Raw genomic sequence first — 15098 nt, 5'->3', positions numbered from 1 at the left:
GAAGAGAGAAAATGTCCTGCATCGCTTTATTTTACCGCCAATCTGCACCTTCAGATAACGTACCTGCCTCATAATAACCCACCAAGCCTTTATAGTGAGGGCTGGTGGCAGGGCGGGAAATTAAAGGCAGCCACTCGCAAAAACAATTAGAAAGAATGATTAGCACGTTAGCTAATAGCCGTAGTCCAGAACAGTCGTATTATGTTTCAGTCACTCAGCGGCACATAAAATTAGAAGAAAATATAATTTTGAAACTACAAACTCAGCTGTTTCCAGTGTTCGACACCTCTCTGATGGAATTAATCATGTCTGTTGTTACTTTAACACCTCCACCAGCCTAAAAACCTGGAACTTCTTATTTTCAACATACTTTCTGTAACAGCTTTTACTGATGAAAGAGCAACTGAAATAACCAAGTTCATGGCTTGCTAACTCGGCTAATTAGCCAGATACTTGTGTAAACAACTGGCCATTGCTATACCCGCGCTAACCTTGCTAGCCTTTTTCTTGTATTTCAGTCACTCAGCAGTTCATAAACTTTGTTTCGGGGAGAATGTTGAAAATGAAAATGACCTTCTGTTGGGAAATCTTAGTGACTTTAAGGAAAATAAAAATCACAAACACAAACCCCCCAAAACCCCTTGGTGTAACATAACAAAAAACAGGTTTTTGTAACTTTACAACTTCATGACATTTTTTCCATCTTAAAGTCACTAAAAAGATAAATTGTGATCTGTAGTTTGATGGTCCAGGATCAGAGCTAGTTAGCCTGATAGCTGTGGTCACAATAGGCTATATCCTCGCTAACCTAGCTAGCTTAGTTCACACCAAGGCAACAACTGAAGTTTGAAAGTTCTTCTGTAATTCAAATTAAAAGAAGCAGTTTGAATGCAGATATGTGTGCTGTACAGTTAGCTTCCCGCCCTGCATTAGTATGAGGCTACAAAGAGAAGAAGAGCACATTATGGTACAGTAAAAAAAAAAGGCCACGGTGAGGGAAATGCATCTGCAAAAATGTATTGAAAAAATACATTCTCTCCATATACATATAAATACATTTCTGTTGTGCAAATTGCAAGTGTAGAAGCCTCCCACCTCGACGAGTCCGATCACACACAAGACAAATTTTAGTTTTCCCAAAAACAGAACATTTAGTTCATAGCACAGAATGTCAGGGCAGCACGATGTACAACAACATGAATCTCCACATTTAACAGACTGCAGAGGACTGTTAGCCGCTATCTCCTGCTGACGGTTAACGTAGCTTGCAGTGCTAACAAAGCATGTACAAAAAGTGTTTACATATTTGGCATTTTGTTATCAGTGGACTGGAAAATGTTATTTTTGTAGTTTTGAAATTTAAATCAGGTTTATTTTTGTTGTCTATTGTTGAAGACTAATACACCTGCAGCGTGTGCGTGCATGAGAGAAATCCAAATATCCAACAAGTTTTCAGTATTTCTGGTCAGCTGCCAAATTATGTCTTGCTGTGTGGTTGTACTTTGGAAACCTTTTGCTCAAGCGACTCTTTAATGCAATGAACAAGCTGAAAAGCAAACAATCCTGAACATCTACACAAGAGGAACAGCGGGAAGCATCGAGTCACCAAAATAATCCTGCGACTTTCTCGCCTGTTGGCCTCTTGAAGAAATGTAATAAGACCTTTTGATAAATAACATCTCATTCGTTATGAAAATAGTATTCCAGGGAGCCAGCTTCCCATTATTTTAACACAAAATAAAATATATCTAGCGTGAGTTAGCCACCCCCCCACACTGCAGAGAGTAACCCAACCTCCACGTATCTTCCTCCTCTTCTATCACTGTAGCCTTGTTGCTCGATAAATAGTAAAGATGAGGCATGTTTGCTATTACATATTTTTTTAAAAATGCTCTCTCGTTACAAATTCCCTGACGAGTATGTCCTGTACATGTTTTTACAGCACTGGGTAAGGTGGAGCATGAAGAGGGAGTTCAGAGCTCCGGCAGGTTTTACTGTCACCATCCCAGCCGGGGCGACCAATCCTCACTCGGGCTTCTCCGAGGACGATGGTTGCAGCGAGTCCGTTCACCATTTGCCAGGGATGGGTGTCCCGCACTCGTACCATGAGACGTAGTTTACGTGAGAATGTCCTCCTATCTGGCCGAAGTGGACGGGCTCCTGACGCAGCGCTCTGTAGAAACCTGTAGACGAGACATTTCAACCACAGTTAGATGCTGAAGTTCTGTGTGAACATTAGTTTATTAACTGTCTACTATCACCCGACATGCAGACACCAGCTAATGAAACTACTGCTCATAATTTAAATAAAACACACTTGTGGCACATACGAAACACAACGCAATTGGTTTACCGGCTCTGGATGGCAGCTGGTCGGCTTGCAGCTGTCGGCCTGTTCGTCCGTCCAGGAACGAATCGACGAACTGGCAGTGATCCTCACCGAAGCCGGTCTGATCTCCGATGTTGTAGAATTTACCTGCGCGGCAAAACGAACCAATCAGCACCGAGATCAAATAAAATGTGATATGTGAAGCGAAGGAAGCGTTGTTGCGTCTGAACTCACCGTTGAGCGAGTCGCTGAGGTAGATCTTGTACCTGAGCGAGTTACAGAGCTGAACGCCCACAAACTTGCGGTACCAGGTTCTCTTCACGTACTGTTTGCCGTGGCAGTCGGAGTACGAGTCCGTCTTGAAGGGGAACTGAGTCCAAATGGCGTCTTTTCCTGCAGAGAAAGAAGGTTTCCCGTTTATTAAAATGATGACGGTGTGTTGATTACCGTCATGTGGATGTGGATGATATTTGACTTTACCTGAGACGTTCTCGCTCACCCGCGGGTCCGCTAAGGGAGACAAAGCAAGTTTTATCATCTTTAATCCAGCAAGTTAAAGTTAATAATAGTAGATGACTACTTCCTGTTTTCTCCACAGTAAAAGTTCCCATTTCCTCCCAGTACAGAATAAACTTTAATATGCTTTAATATAAGCAATTGTTTAAACAAGAAATGTATTCAAATTTTGTTAACCATACGTGTGTTATTTATTATTTTTATTATATTTTTTTTTGAACTGTAACCACCGTCATCATCCATTTATCTTATGTAATCAATGTATTACATCATATTAAGTAATGTACCTCATGTCTGGTGTTGCAGCGGCGTTACCACATTATATTAGACTCATGTTGGAAGTGTAATTTTGGAATATTACCTAATTTATTTCAGATTTGTTTAATATTTGTAGTTTTCCAAGTTGTAGAAAGTTTGAGTATTTTTAGAAAAGCAAATACTGTCAGAGCATCACACCAAAGACTAAAACAGTATGAATAATAAAATGCTACAAACCAAAAAGCAGCTGTGGTCATTAACACATTTAAGCCTGTTTGCTAATAATTATATAAAAGATACTCTGCTTTCCTGTCATGACCTATTAACATTTTATAAAACGAGTCAATAATTGCTAAAAAAAAAAAATAATTCTAATGATTTTAAATCTTCCTGTAAAGAACTATTTTATTTGGCAGTTCTTAAGAAGAAAATAGAGACAATAATAAATTAGTACTGTTCCAATTAAGTTTGTTAGTATATAGAATACAATTCTACATGTAATTTTCTAATTATAAATGAATATTTACTTGGGTTTAAATGAAGCTGCTCTTTCAAGGAAATTCATATTTTCACAATAAATCTAGAAAACAGATGTTCTTTAACTTCAGTTCCAAATCACAGACTGTTCCTGCTTTAGTTCATCTGTTGCTTCGATGACCGGCAGCATTTAGAGGACTTTACAGGTTGTTCTGTACCTGACTCTGTGTTGAAGGACACGGGTTCACTGGAAGGACCTTCACCCAGCTCGTTCTTTGGCTTCACCTTGAACTCATAACTGTAAAGAAACACACACACAGAGACAAAATGTGAGTTTTTTCTGCTTAAACACAGCATAAAGCCAAAACTACTATTGTTTATTAGAAAACTATTTATAGAACAGCCTCTGAATTTCACTTAAAATCAATGTTTCTGATCACAATTAAGAGTCAGAGAACTATAGAACACATTTTTATAAACTTGCAGCATTAAGAAGCGTCGCAGGTTTGACACTTTTATATGAAGAAGGGTGCCAGTCAGAGTCACGTCTGACAAATAATAATTATAAAACAGAAAGAAAATACACACAAAACAATAAAGCAAATAGCAAGTAGCAATGAAATGTACGGCGGCAAAAAACAGCACTAGACCACAACTCAATCCAGTTTTCAGCAGGTGTATTAAATCAAGCAAGTAAAGCAAACGTGTGTGAGTCCACTCAGTAAACAGCTACGTTCAATCCAGTTTCATGACCATAAAAACAAAGACGACCAACAGTCTGCTCCGGGTTTGAACTGTTTTACCTTTTAACTCCAACAGGAAAAACACACATCCACTGGATTATTCCTGCTCCTGACAGGCTCCAGAGACAAGGCTCATGTTTTACCACGAGACATGGACTTTACAATGTGATCTGATGCCGAGGGTAAAGCTATCTCTCCTCCATTCAACAAAAACACTGGCAGCTCTGAGACATACTAACAGATTTCCTGGAGGTTGGTTTCACACAGGCGCAGGTTTTTTGGAGGGTTGTGATTGGATTATTGGAAGATTGTGGATATTATCTGCGGGAAACACGACTGAACTCTTGACAGGTGGGTGTTGATGTAATTCTGATGGCTGTGACGATGGCAAGTCGTCGTAATTAGTCTTTATTTTACAGAGAGCCAACATTCCTCCATGAGCAGCGCTTGGCGACAGCGGCAAGGAAAAACTCCCCTTTAACGGGAAGAAACCTCAAGCAGAACCGGACTCTAGGTGGACGCCATCTGCCTTGACCGGTTGGATTGAGAGAGAAAGAGAAAGCACAAAAGAGTTTTTGTACTGTCTCCTTGAAATTTGTTTTATATGGGAGTTAAAGGACATATCCTAATCAAAGTAGCAGTATCCATTGAATTTCTTCACCTTGACATTCAGAGCATGGGCAGGACTGCTCAAGAATCATGGCCTGGTCCCCTCAGACCATTATGAGTACAGCTAGCGCCACTGCGGCTATCCTTTGAACTCTCTGCCCCTCATCAATAGCACAAGAGTGGGAAGTGTGTTTGTCCAGAGCTGTAGTGCCACTATCAGCTCGGACTGTTTGAACTGACCCAGACTGTCTGGGTTTTGCAAACAGCTGTTGGATATCTTATCGCCTTCGGATAGCGCCGTGCCAATGCCCTGGCAAGTGAGCTTGCGCTGTTTCTCAAATGCTTTTTCCCTCCAAGCTACCGTTGACACCTTGCAGGTGTCAATACTGTTCAAGTCTGGCTGGTCTGTTTTACTAGGCTTGACCTTCCCATGCAGGACCTGCTGCCAGATAAGGGATGTCAGGAGGGAAGTCCTGGAATCCAGACTAGCAATCATCTTAGATATCTTATCCCTCATTTCCCGAATCATCTATTGAAGTGAGGGAACCAGGATCCCTTTCTGAGGGTTTATCTGGACACACGGATACTTCACTGTTTCCTGTACTCCCACTAGATGGATGGGCACTCCCATGAGTGTCCACACTCTGCACTGGTTTATGACGTATGCATATGGGCTGTTACTCCCAATCATAAATCCATGACATTTCCTAGGATTTGTTCATGACACTCCCAGATTCTTGGACATGCCATCTGCAGAAGTCAGCGACCTGATCACCATACCTTCCACCCTGAGTCCCGAACCCAGCCTCTCCAACATGTGGAGTAGAGGGTCCAGGGCCAGGTTGAAGAGTGATGGAGACATCGGATCTCCTTCTTCACTGACACCTTGACTTTGATCCTTCTGGTATTACCTCCCACTGCTTTGACCATCCTGTGACACTTCCTGTATGAGTCTTTGATGAAACCTCTGATCAGCTCCCCTTCTCTCGAGCACATCCCAAATGTGAAAAAATAGTTGCTCATTATTTTTCTGTTAATTAACTAATCAAGAATTATTAATAACAGCTCTAAACTTTTTACAGGATTACTAGGAAACCAACTCCAGGTATATTTAGAGGTGCTATGGTTTGCATTTTAACATCAATAACAAACGAATAAGGTCATCACTGATCACATTTCTGCAGTTTCCTTACGGTGCAGCAACAATAAGAGGGCGCTGCTCTTCTTCTGATGGTCTCTCATATGTTTACAGCACATTTCAAATAAAACAAGCAGGAGAAAGTGGAGAATTATCACCACCAGATGAGCTCTATATCCTGCTGCTTACAATTGTCTTTAAATCGTTTCTGCACAGTTTCCTGTGTCGGGCGTTTTTAGTATCAAACCTGCAGGAATCAGCTGCAGAGTTTGTGTTCAAGTCTGCTTCTTCTCCAGACATCCTCTGTCTCTTTGAGAACGACCATAAATGCTTATTTTCCTCTCTGCTGTAGCTGTTACACAATGTTTCAACAACTCCAACGGTCACCTGGCTGAAGAAAAACATCTCAACCTGTTTGGGACGGTGACGTCGGTGCTTCGAGTCGTTCCAGACTTCACGTCCAACCAGCTTCCTTCATACTACATATTTCTCTCACATCCAGGCTCATTAAACCCTCGCTGAGCGTCTGGCTCGACCGCCTCAGCTTGTTTGGACAGCTGAGCGGGAAACAGCAGACATTTTGTCAGACGTGTTGAACAATATTTTCGGAGCTCCAGCACACATCCAGAGAGCGGAGGTGATCCGACACTTTTGGAGACTCACTTTGACATCTTTTTAATCTTCCTTATGTTTGCAGCAGCATATAAAACAAGCTCTACTTGATGCCACAGAGGCAAACAATCCTACAAATCCATCCCATGATTCTATCAATACATTCTCACTGTAACGGTCAGGATTTATTTATGGAGCAGGATCACTGATTTATAATGAAATCTGTGATGACGTTGTTATTTTAATCAAACTGAAGACAAAGAAAAGACAAGTTTATTTCTCCAATCATCATCAGCTCAACACAAAGATCGATAACTCGACTAAAAAAGTGTGTCAGAGGTTGTTCTTAAAACTTTTAAACTCCTTTCACTGCTCTAAACTGATATATATGCTGGTAAATATCTATTGTTTGTTTGCTTCAATCATTTCACAGTAGACTGGATTTGTTTTGAGCCACTGAAGGCGACAAATGAGGAAAACGTAAACGTCAAATATTTCTGAGATTTTGCACCATCAAACCACAGAATATTAATAATTTCTCCAATATCTGCACATGGCAGCTACAGTATGGTAAAGGTTAGGAAAACATTGTTATGGTTATTGGCAAATAAACTACAGTTAAGGTACGTTTAGGGTTAACAGAGTCCTTCACAGATTTATAATTTCACTCCTGTAACATCATCAACCTCATAATGGACAGGTTTTTTTATGAAAAGGATGAAAATCAATGCAGCAGAAGCAGAGATGTTGTCTTTTTGATTCCACACATTCTTCTTCCTTTTCAAAACCCACAGTGCACCTGGAGGTTTGGATGTGCTACGCTAGTGGTGGCTAATGTAGCCTGGAGCTGCTAGCCTCCAGCATAGATGAGAAGCTACAGAAGTCTGATAACCTCACTTGTGGTCTTCAGCCCAACCAACACTGTGACATCATCATACGTTAGCGTACCTGCTCTCAGGTTTGAGGTTCTCCACGGTGGTGTGAGTCTGGTTGGTGGTCAGGATGGAAACCTGTTCTCCGTCGGGTCCTTTAGTGGTGGAGATGACCTCATACTCTGAGAAGACAACAACAGATGATTTATATGCTGTTAGCTAATAAGGTAGTCAACAAATAGCTTGGACGCTAACTGCTGCTAAACCCCAAAAGTCTCTCTCAGTGGGGCTAAGCTAACAGTTTCCCCCTGCTTCCAGTCTTTGTGCTAAGCTAGGCTACACACATCCTGGAGTTCCTACCGGTGGTGTCGTTGTCCGTTTTCTCCCAGTCCAGGATGATGAAGGATGGGCATCCCTCCACCGTTACCACAGTGAGGTTGGAGGGAGCAGTCCTGGGCGGAGCCGTCACGTTGGCCTCGCTGGGTTCGTCTTCAGGGAAGTAGCTGAGGGAGGAGGTGATGGAGCACGGCTCGTCCGGTTTCTTGCCGGTTTGGTAGATAACATGCGGTGCTGTGGGAGGAGGAGCTTCGTTAGCTGGTACTCTGTAACTACAGGGATTCAGGCTCTATTCCCTGCTCAACAGGTAGAGCTTAAACAGACGGTTGTTTTTAAGCTTTTCATTGATCCTGTTTAGACGTCTTCAGGTCCAACTGGAAGCTTATGTCAAAGTTTCTGCTCACCCACGTAACGTTTCTTGCCCAGGGCGTCGACGTCAGACGTTGGCTTTGATTTAAACAAGTCTGAGTCCTCCCAGGTTTCCTGTCGACTGGCTGAAAGAAGAAACAAAAAGATCAAATCTCAGATGGCAGAAGAAATGCTCACATATCTGCAGAGTGATTCTCAGGTTTCAGTCACAAGTAAACGTTTCTAATATTTCTCACAATGTTTTTTTAATTTTTCTTATTTCATGGATGTAAAAACATTTTTTATGAACCCAAAGTCCCAAATGATGATATCAATGATACCAATCTTATGGGCATCTTTTGTAATATGATACTTCCTGAAAGTTTTGGGAAAGTTTTCAAGGCTGCTGCCTTTGAAACTTTTGTTCCTGGGCTCATATTTATCAAAGAATAACACTTAAGAATTCTCTAACTTGAGTCAAAAGATTCATTGATGCCCAACATAGAGCATTTTTAAGTTTACAGAAGTTCAATAAATAGTTTTTTTATTCTCATTCTTCTCTAAAAATGAAGGATTTCTGCTTTTATTTCTCACTGAAGTACAAAAATATTACTATTAGCAGTTCACAAATCACAAATGAGTTGCTTGCAAATACAGTTAAATTTGTGAGTCCTACAGAGCTCTCACATGTTCAAATCTCGGTGACATAAAAGATGCTTGTGTTGTTGGTGAAATAGTTAAAAATGAGTTAAATTTCTTGTGGCCGATGATTGCTTAATCATTTGGTTTTGGGGTTTTCCTGCAATGAAAAGGTAAACAGTGGAACTCTTCGTACTGGCAGGTGTCGGTGAAACAGTTGTGGCTTGTTTCCGTTCCTGCTTGGTGGGCTTGGCGGTTGCCAGCGGCACTTTGGGTTTCAGGAACGGCAACTTGTCGTTCTGCTTCAGGTTGTTCACCTTGTCTGGAAGAAAGTGAACAAAGATTCATGTGTTGGATAAACATGGAGAAATCTACGTAAACTTCATATTTTACATGTTTTGGTCACATAAAATGTCAAATCACACGGGTCCAGATTTTATCTGTCTTATGAGGTGTAATGTCTCTGGAATTATCAGATAAAAAGGACAAATATTTACGTAGAATACTGAGAATAATGAAACATAAAGTGAAATCATGGAGTTGATGGATGAAGTTAATATGTGCAGCTACATGTAGATGGGTGGATGTGTATGAATCTGATTACATGTTTAGGTATGAATGTTCACACAGACTTACGAGCATGTATGTACAAGTACACATAATATAAATCTCTTGTCTTATTGGGCTTCACTGTATTAAGAACAGATATCTTATTCAAAGATTGTAAAACAATGACTAATATTGTTGACAATATAGCATCTGTAACGGCTGAAACATTATTAATTGGATGTTATGAACCCAGAACAGACTGCGTTAAATATATTTTATGTCCAATTGTAAATTCGTTAATTATCTGTCAAAGAAAAATTATATTGTGATAACTGAAGTGTGACTTAGATTAAAAAGCAGTTGTACCTGTGTCTCCAGGTTTTCCAACCTGGTTTGGTTTCTTGTTGATCGGTGTGGACGGGCGAGCTGGAGATCCTGAAACACACATCATACATCATCAATCATCTTCACCTGTAGAAGGTGAAATTATTCCCCATCTGTCGCCTGGCACTAAGTATATATACGTGTCCAAACGCAAAACCAATTTAGACTCAAAGGGTCCATTTAATGGAAAACAGTGGAACACTTCTTTAACCACCATTAACATAAAGTGCTCTCATGACTTTTCGATGACAGAAACGTCTCTGCTGTAAATCACATTCAGACATGTGGACATTTTGTGTCTAAATAAGGCAAAGACTGAAGCTTAAACAACGACGTTGGCTCCATTTATTTTCTTGCTAGGTGCTTTGTAATCTACTGGAAAATCTCCTTTTTTTCCCTCCAAAAGGTAGAACTTGATACCCATTTCCAAATGCCAAATGAACCTGAAAACATGAACAATCCTGTGTAATTCCACAAGCTTGTTTCTGTTTTTCTAAAATCCAGAACCTGCAGCCAATTACACCCCCACTCCCCACTTCTCCTTCTTCTTCTTCTTCTCTCATTTAAGGAGAAGCCAAAATTCCTCACAATCAAGGATTTGATTCGCTTCCAAAACTAAATGAAATAAATGCAAAGCCAGAAACATGAAAGATGATGGAGTCGTAAAATGAAACAATACAGACGAATTCCTTTCAATCAGTTACATGTAAATATGTATGATGGCAGAGACGCCACCAGTGAATATTTGCTGTTCTTTGCTTGAAATTATTTGGGCTTCAAAGAGCTCTTTTGCTTTCTTGGTAAAGCTTCTATTATTCTTGAACAGTTGGACATAAAATAAGAGTTCCCTGTGGATGTTTTACAGTCTGTAGAAAATGAGTTTCATACTGGAAAGTCACAGTGGAAACTGCTGTAATTATACTCTGTGTTCAGCAGACTAAATGAAATAAATATTGGTATAATTCTCTCTTTTCACACACAAACAATCCTGAAATAAAAAGCAAACATCGGGTTCCACATTCAGATGAAAACTGCTCGATGCACGCCATGCTGTCCTGGTTGCGTGAGGCTTTTTCTAAACACGGCATCTCGGCAGCAATGCGCTTACAACGCTCGCAATCAAGCAAGAGACAAACGCTGAAGCATGTGGACTCTGCACAGGAGATTAAAAAAAAAGGGACTTAAATGACTCAATCTTCTTTTCTTCTTTAAATTCCTGCGGTAAGAAAAGGTGCAGAGCTCTGCAAAGTAAGCTAACGACCACAGAAGCACATACTTTCCGAATAGTATTCCAAAGCTTTTGGCTCGAGCTTTCAAGCTGACAACTTTTCTTTCTGGTCTTTATAAAACATTTGTCTTTGGACATTTGACACGGCCAAACCATGCAGTCTGAAGCGTCAGTCAGCGCAGGCGAGATTCATGCCATTACCAACCATAAAAATGCTCTTCAATAGTGGGACCCGAACGACCGAACACGTCAGGGAATTCAGCCTTCTTGTCCTCCAGCAATGAGTTGTTCACTGCAGCAGGAAACGCACCAAGATTAACACTCGTTCTGTTGCTTCATCTGAATCATTGATGCCAAAACTCGTCAAGAAACTGTTCCACTGTTTTACATTTTCATCACAAAGTCATGAACGTTCCCTGTCAGAACGTCAACAAATGATCAAACCTTTCTAGATGTTAACATACAAAAGACAACAGACCAAAAATGGAAAATGGATGACACCAAAAACCAGCTCATACCCGCTCCACAGGATGAACATGCACACCAAAACATCATGCACGACAAAAACCATCACCCAGAACCCTTTGAGTCAATAATCTCATCAATCTGAGATATTATGAGCAGATTTACACCTGGTATCATTTACATGTGATGAAAAACACGCTAACGCAGGTGTAAACTGTGATCAGATCTGTAAAGTTTGGTTATATTCTTTATAACATTAATAATAAAGTTGTGAGCTGCCTGTTAAAAAGCTACAGACGAGTTCCTGCTGAATATAAGTGGACAAATAATCACTAAAATCATCTTTTAATGTTGTAGCGCTAACTCAACAGATATCCGTTGCTTATATAATTAATTTCCGTTCTTTGACTGGACTTTTCTCAGCTTCTTATGTCATATTCTAGTTTGCATGCTGTGATTTGATCATATTGCAGGAAGAATAAAAATATGAGAATGTTTTTTAATACCAGGTGCAAATGCAAAGGCCGCATTTATACGTTACCACATGTTAATAACGATACTTGAATACTTATGAATACGTATACATAATTTCCTAACCTCTGCAAACATTGTTCAAGGTTCATTTTGAAATCTTGTGAAGGTCCCAAAGTTTCCAAAGATACTTTTTGGGAAATTAGGGATTTTAGGGGGAAATGTGAATAAAATTATTTAAAGAAGTCCACACAGTAGCTTTTTCTGGAGCTTTCAACTGCAACCTGTAGTTTTCCTCAGTGGATGTAGTCTATCTAAAAAAAAAATAATTAAATTGTATATTGTATATTATTTTTCTCAGATTTCCTCTGAAAGCGTCTCAGTTTCCGTGAGATCAAGTTAAACCACAACCTCAAACCAGACATTTAAACATCTTCCCACCACCACAGTGACAACTCAAACAATCAAGCTCAAACTCTTCACATCTTGATTATTTGACAAAGTCACTGCCAGAAGCTTTGCAGAAGCTTGACTTGAGATGGCAAACATGTCAGACAAAAAGGCAACAAGGATGAACAGACCAACGGATGGATGGATGGATAAATGGATGAATGAATGGACATAAAAGTATTAATAAACAAAAAGGATGGAGAACATAAGACCAACATGAGCTGCAGTGGAGGTGAAGATGCTGCGGAAGCGACTGAAGGGTTAATTTATGATGAAACACAAAAAAAAACAAACAAGTTTTTTTTTTACCCAGTCGAGGTCGGGACCATAAGGCGGGTTTAGGTGGGGAAATGCCCCGGTGAGGCTGTCCGTTTACTGCGGGGAGAAAAGTGAGCGTTACGAAAGGTAAGAAACTGTCTCTGAGAAATGAACCCGACACAAAAACAACCTCCAAGTCCTGCAGGAACATTTTCAGGCACCGCAGAAATCAACTTTTAACTTTTTTTGTAAAATAAATTTGATGGATTTATCTTAGGACCTTCCGTAAAATCAAGAAACAAACAAATATTTATGAATTTCAAGATGTTGTTTCCCATTTTTACAAAATCTTAGTGTTACCACAACAGATATATATCTAAAACTATAAATCGTTCACTCCACTGATAGAAAAAACTCCAAATTTTGTTACATCATCCATGAAAATCCCTAATATCCCCCCCCCCCAGCTCCCTGGTGAAGCTCTGAAAGTTCAACAAAACGTTTCCAAACACCAGGAAGCAGCTTGGAGTTCATTTTCTAAGAAGTGAAATTTGCACCACTTGTTGACATTTGTAATAATTTTTGATGATTCAGAGATGAATCAGTAAATAAATAAACTGTCCAAACTGGAAACATGACATATTATATCATCGCATGATCAGATTTTTTTCCAATTATTTAAAGAAAATTAAGATTTTTGTATTGAAATTTTAATGAAAGTATTTTCAGGTGAAGTCTGGTATATTTCCTGAGCCTTCTGTGAATACAGCATTTAACAGCCTTTAGGTAAAGAAGCGTAAAATGGACTCGTCTGGTTGTTCAACTGTGAGGTTCATTTAGCAGGAAACAGTTACTGACACAAATTGGATCTGACAGCATGAAAGTCATCAAAACAATCAAGTCAAACTGTTAAAGTGTTGAAAACAGATGTGAACCACAGTGTAGAGACAAATTCCACCTGTTGGGCTTTTCCTTGAAATTAAAAAAAAAAAAATTCAATGATGTAGAAAATCATTCAAGACAGAACAAGGAAACAGCAACAATCAAAAACCAAAAAAACTCTCTTCACCTGTCAAAACATAACCGATCAATATTTAATCTGAACCTTCAGGAGCTCCACGTTTGCCCAGCACTGCACACTACAAAACCTGGTATTACAGGGGGAGGTTTCTGGTAAAATTACTAATTTGTGTGCTCAAGATATTTATACTTTAAACTAGAGATTCACAACACTTAATTATTTGCTTCTAATAAATATGCCGGATCATTGGCTAAAAACCCATTTAACTAAATTTTACTTGTGGAAAACCCAAAGTTTCCAGATATACTTTGGGGGAATTGAAAAGCTTTCCCCCAAAATGTTGGTGGTTTACAAATTTTTTTTTGCAAAATTCAAGAGTTTAAGAGATTAACGGGATTATGTCTGGGGTTTGATAGCATTTTATTTTATCTGAATCATCTCATTTAATCCGAAACCTTTTGAATCTTTTCTCAAAATGTTTCTTTAGTCCAGCATTCAACATTTGTAGCTTAAGTTACTAAATACTGGAGGTCCTGATTCAGAATGACTGACTTAATTGGTTTAATGTATCGATACGACACGCAAATGTTTTGCACTGAGAGATTCTGGCAACTGAAATAGATGCAGCTTTAACTATAAAACACTCACTGAAGGCTGCCAGTAACGAGTTGGATCAACCAATCGGCTTGTTTGTCATAAAGCTCCGTACAGTAAGCTTTGTTGAGATTTGGGAGATTTGTGTCGGCTTACAGACACGTCCACAAGCATTTTTTAGAGAACCGTAATTCCCGTTTTACAAGTACATTAAACACACAACAGCCAAGTTTCAATTAAAACTTAACAGTCAGTGCGACCTAAACATTTGAAGCTGCAACCTGAATGTTTTCTATATTGGTAATAAAAAAGAGGAAGGACAAACAAAAGATTCAATAAGAGATTTGTTAGTTTGGGAGCTAAAATCTGGGTAATTTATCACCTTGGAGCCAGATGTAAAATAGAACCAACCATAGAAACCCCAATCCTAAAGGACTGAAATATGTGTTGAGCACTCAAACAAGTAACTTAAGAGAACATTTTCCCTCCTGACATTGACCAGGATTTGCAGGCTACACAAAAACTACACTATAAGTAAAACAAGAAGGTTGAGAAGAGTAAAGCAACAGGTACAAGGAGGATTACCCCCGAGTTTGCCCGAGGTCGGGGATGAGTTACTGGATCTAGAGGAAGAGTGGGGCTGTCTGAAGCCGTTAGAGAAGGGAAAGAGGGGTTTTCTTGATGGAGGCCCCATGGATCTGGAAACCGTGGAAGCAGCTGGGTTGTAGGGCTGTAAAGGCAGCGACGGAGAGAGATTTCTTTTGCTGCTTTGACCTAAAAGATCAAAAACAGTTGGAGGGC

The 15098-nt window shown here is 39.7% G+C and overlaps 1 protein-coding gene across 16 annotated transcripts in view; it reads right to left on the bottom strand.

Moving 5' to 3' along the window:
* Nucleotides 1-1001: 1001 nt before the first annotated feature.
* The window catches only part of abi3bpb (ABI family, member 3 (NESH) binding protein b), a 46201-nt gene continuing 32104 nt past the window's right edge, over nucleotides 1002-15098 (bottom strand). For 4 of the 16 annotated variants that reach the window (XM_067583574.1, XM_067583582.1, XM_067583575.1 and 1 more), the window contains 13 exons: nucleotides 14883-15071; nucleotides 12734-12799; nucleotides 11244-11330; nucleotides 9793-9861; nucleotides 9074-9199; nucleotides 8295-8384; nucleotides 7915-8124; nucleotides 7631-7736; nucleotides 3799-3878; nucleotides 2810-2839; nucleotides 2564-2722; nucleotides 2354-2476; nucleotides 1002-2183 (listed from right to left, as the gene is read on the bottom strand). In XM_067583574.1, the coding sequence (XP_067439675.1) occupies nucleotides 2068-2183; nucleotides 2354-2476; nucleotides 2564-2722; nucleotides 2810-2839; nucleotides 3799-3878; nucleotides 7631-7736; nucleotides 7915-8124; nucleotides 8295-8384; nucleotides 9074-9199; nucleotides 9793-9861; nucleotides 11244-11330; nucleotides 12734-12799; nucleotides 14883-15071 (1451 nt within the window). In that variant the 3' untranslated portion in view covers nucleotides 1002-2067. The remainder of the gene's footprint in view (nucleotides 2184-2353; nucleotides 2477-2563; nucleotides 2723-2809; nucleotides 2840-3798; nucleotides 3879-7630; nucleotides 7737-7914; nucleotides 8125-8294; nucleotides 8385-9073; nucleotides 9200-9792; nucleotides 9862-11243; nucleotides 11331-12733; nucleotides 12800-14882; nucleotides 15072-15098) is intronic. The other 12 variants (XM_067583577.1, XM_067583579.1, XM_067583585.1 and 9 more) reach the window with 4 other exon arrangements.

Source organism: Thunnus thynnus, chromosome 24 (assembly GCF_963924715.1).
Source record: "Thunnus thynnus chromosome 24, fThuThy2.1, whole genome shotgun sequence".
Lineage (NCBI taxonomy): Eukaryota > Metazoa > Chordata > Actinopteri > Scombriformes > Scombridae > Thunnus > Thunnus thynnus.
This window is presented reverse-complemented; position numbering and strand designations above follow the sequence as displayed.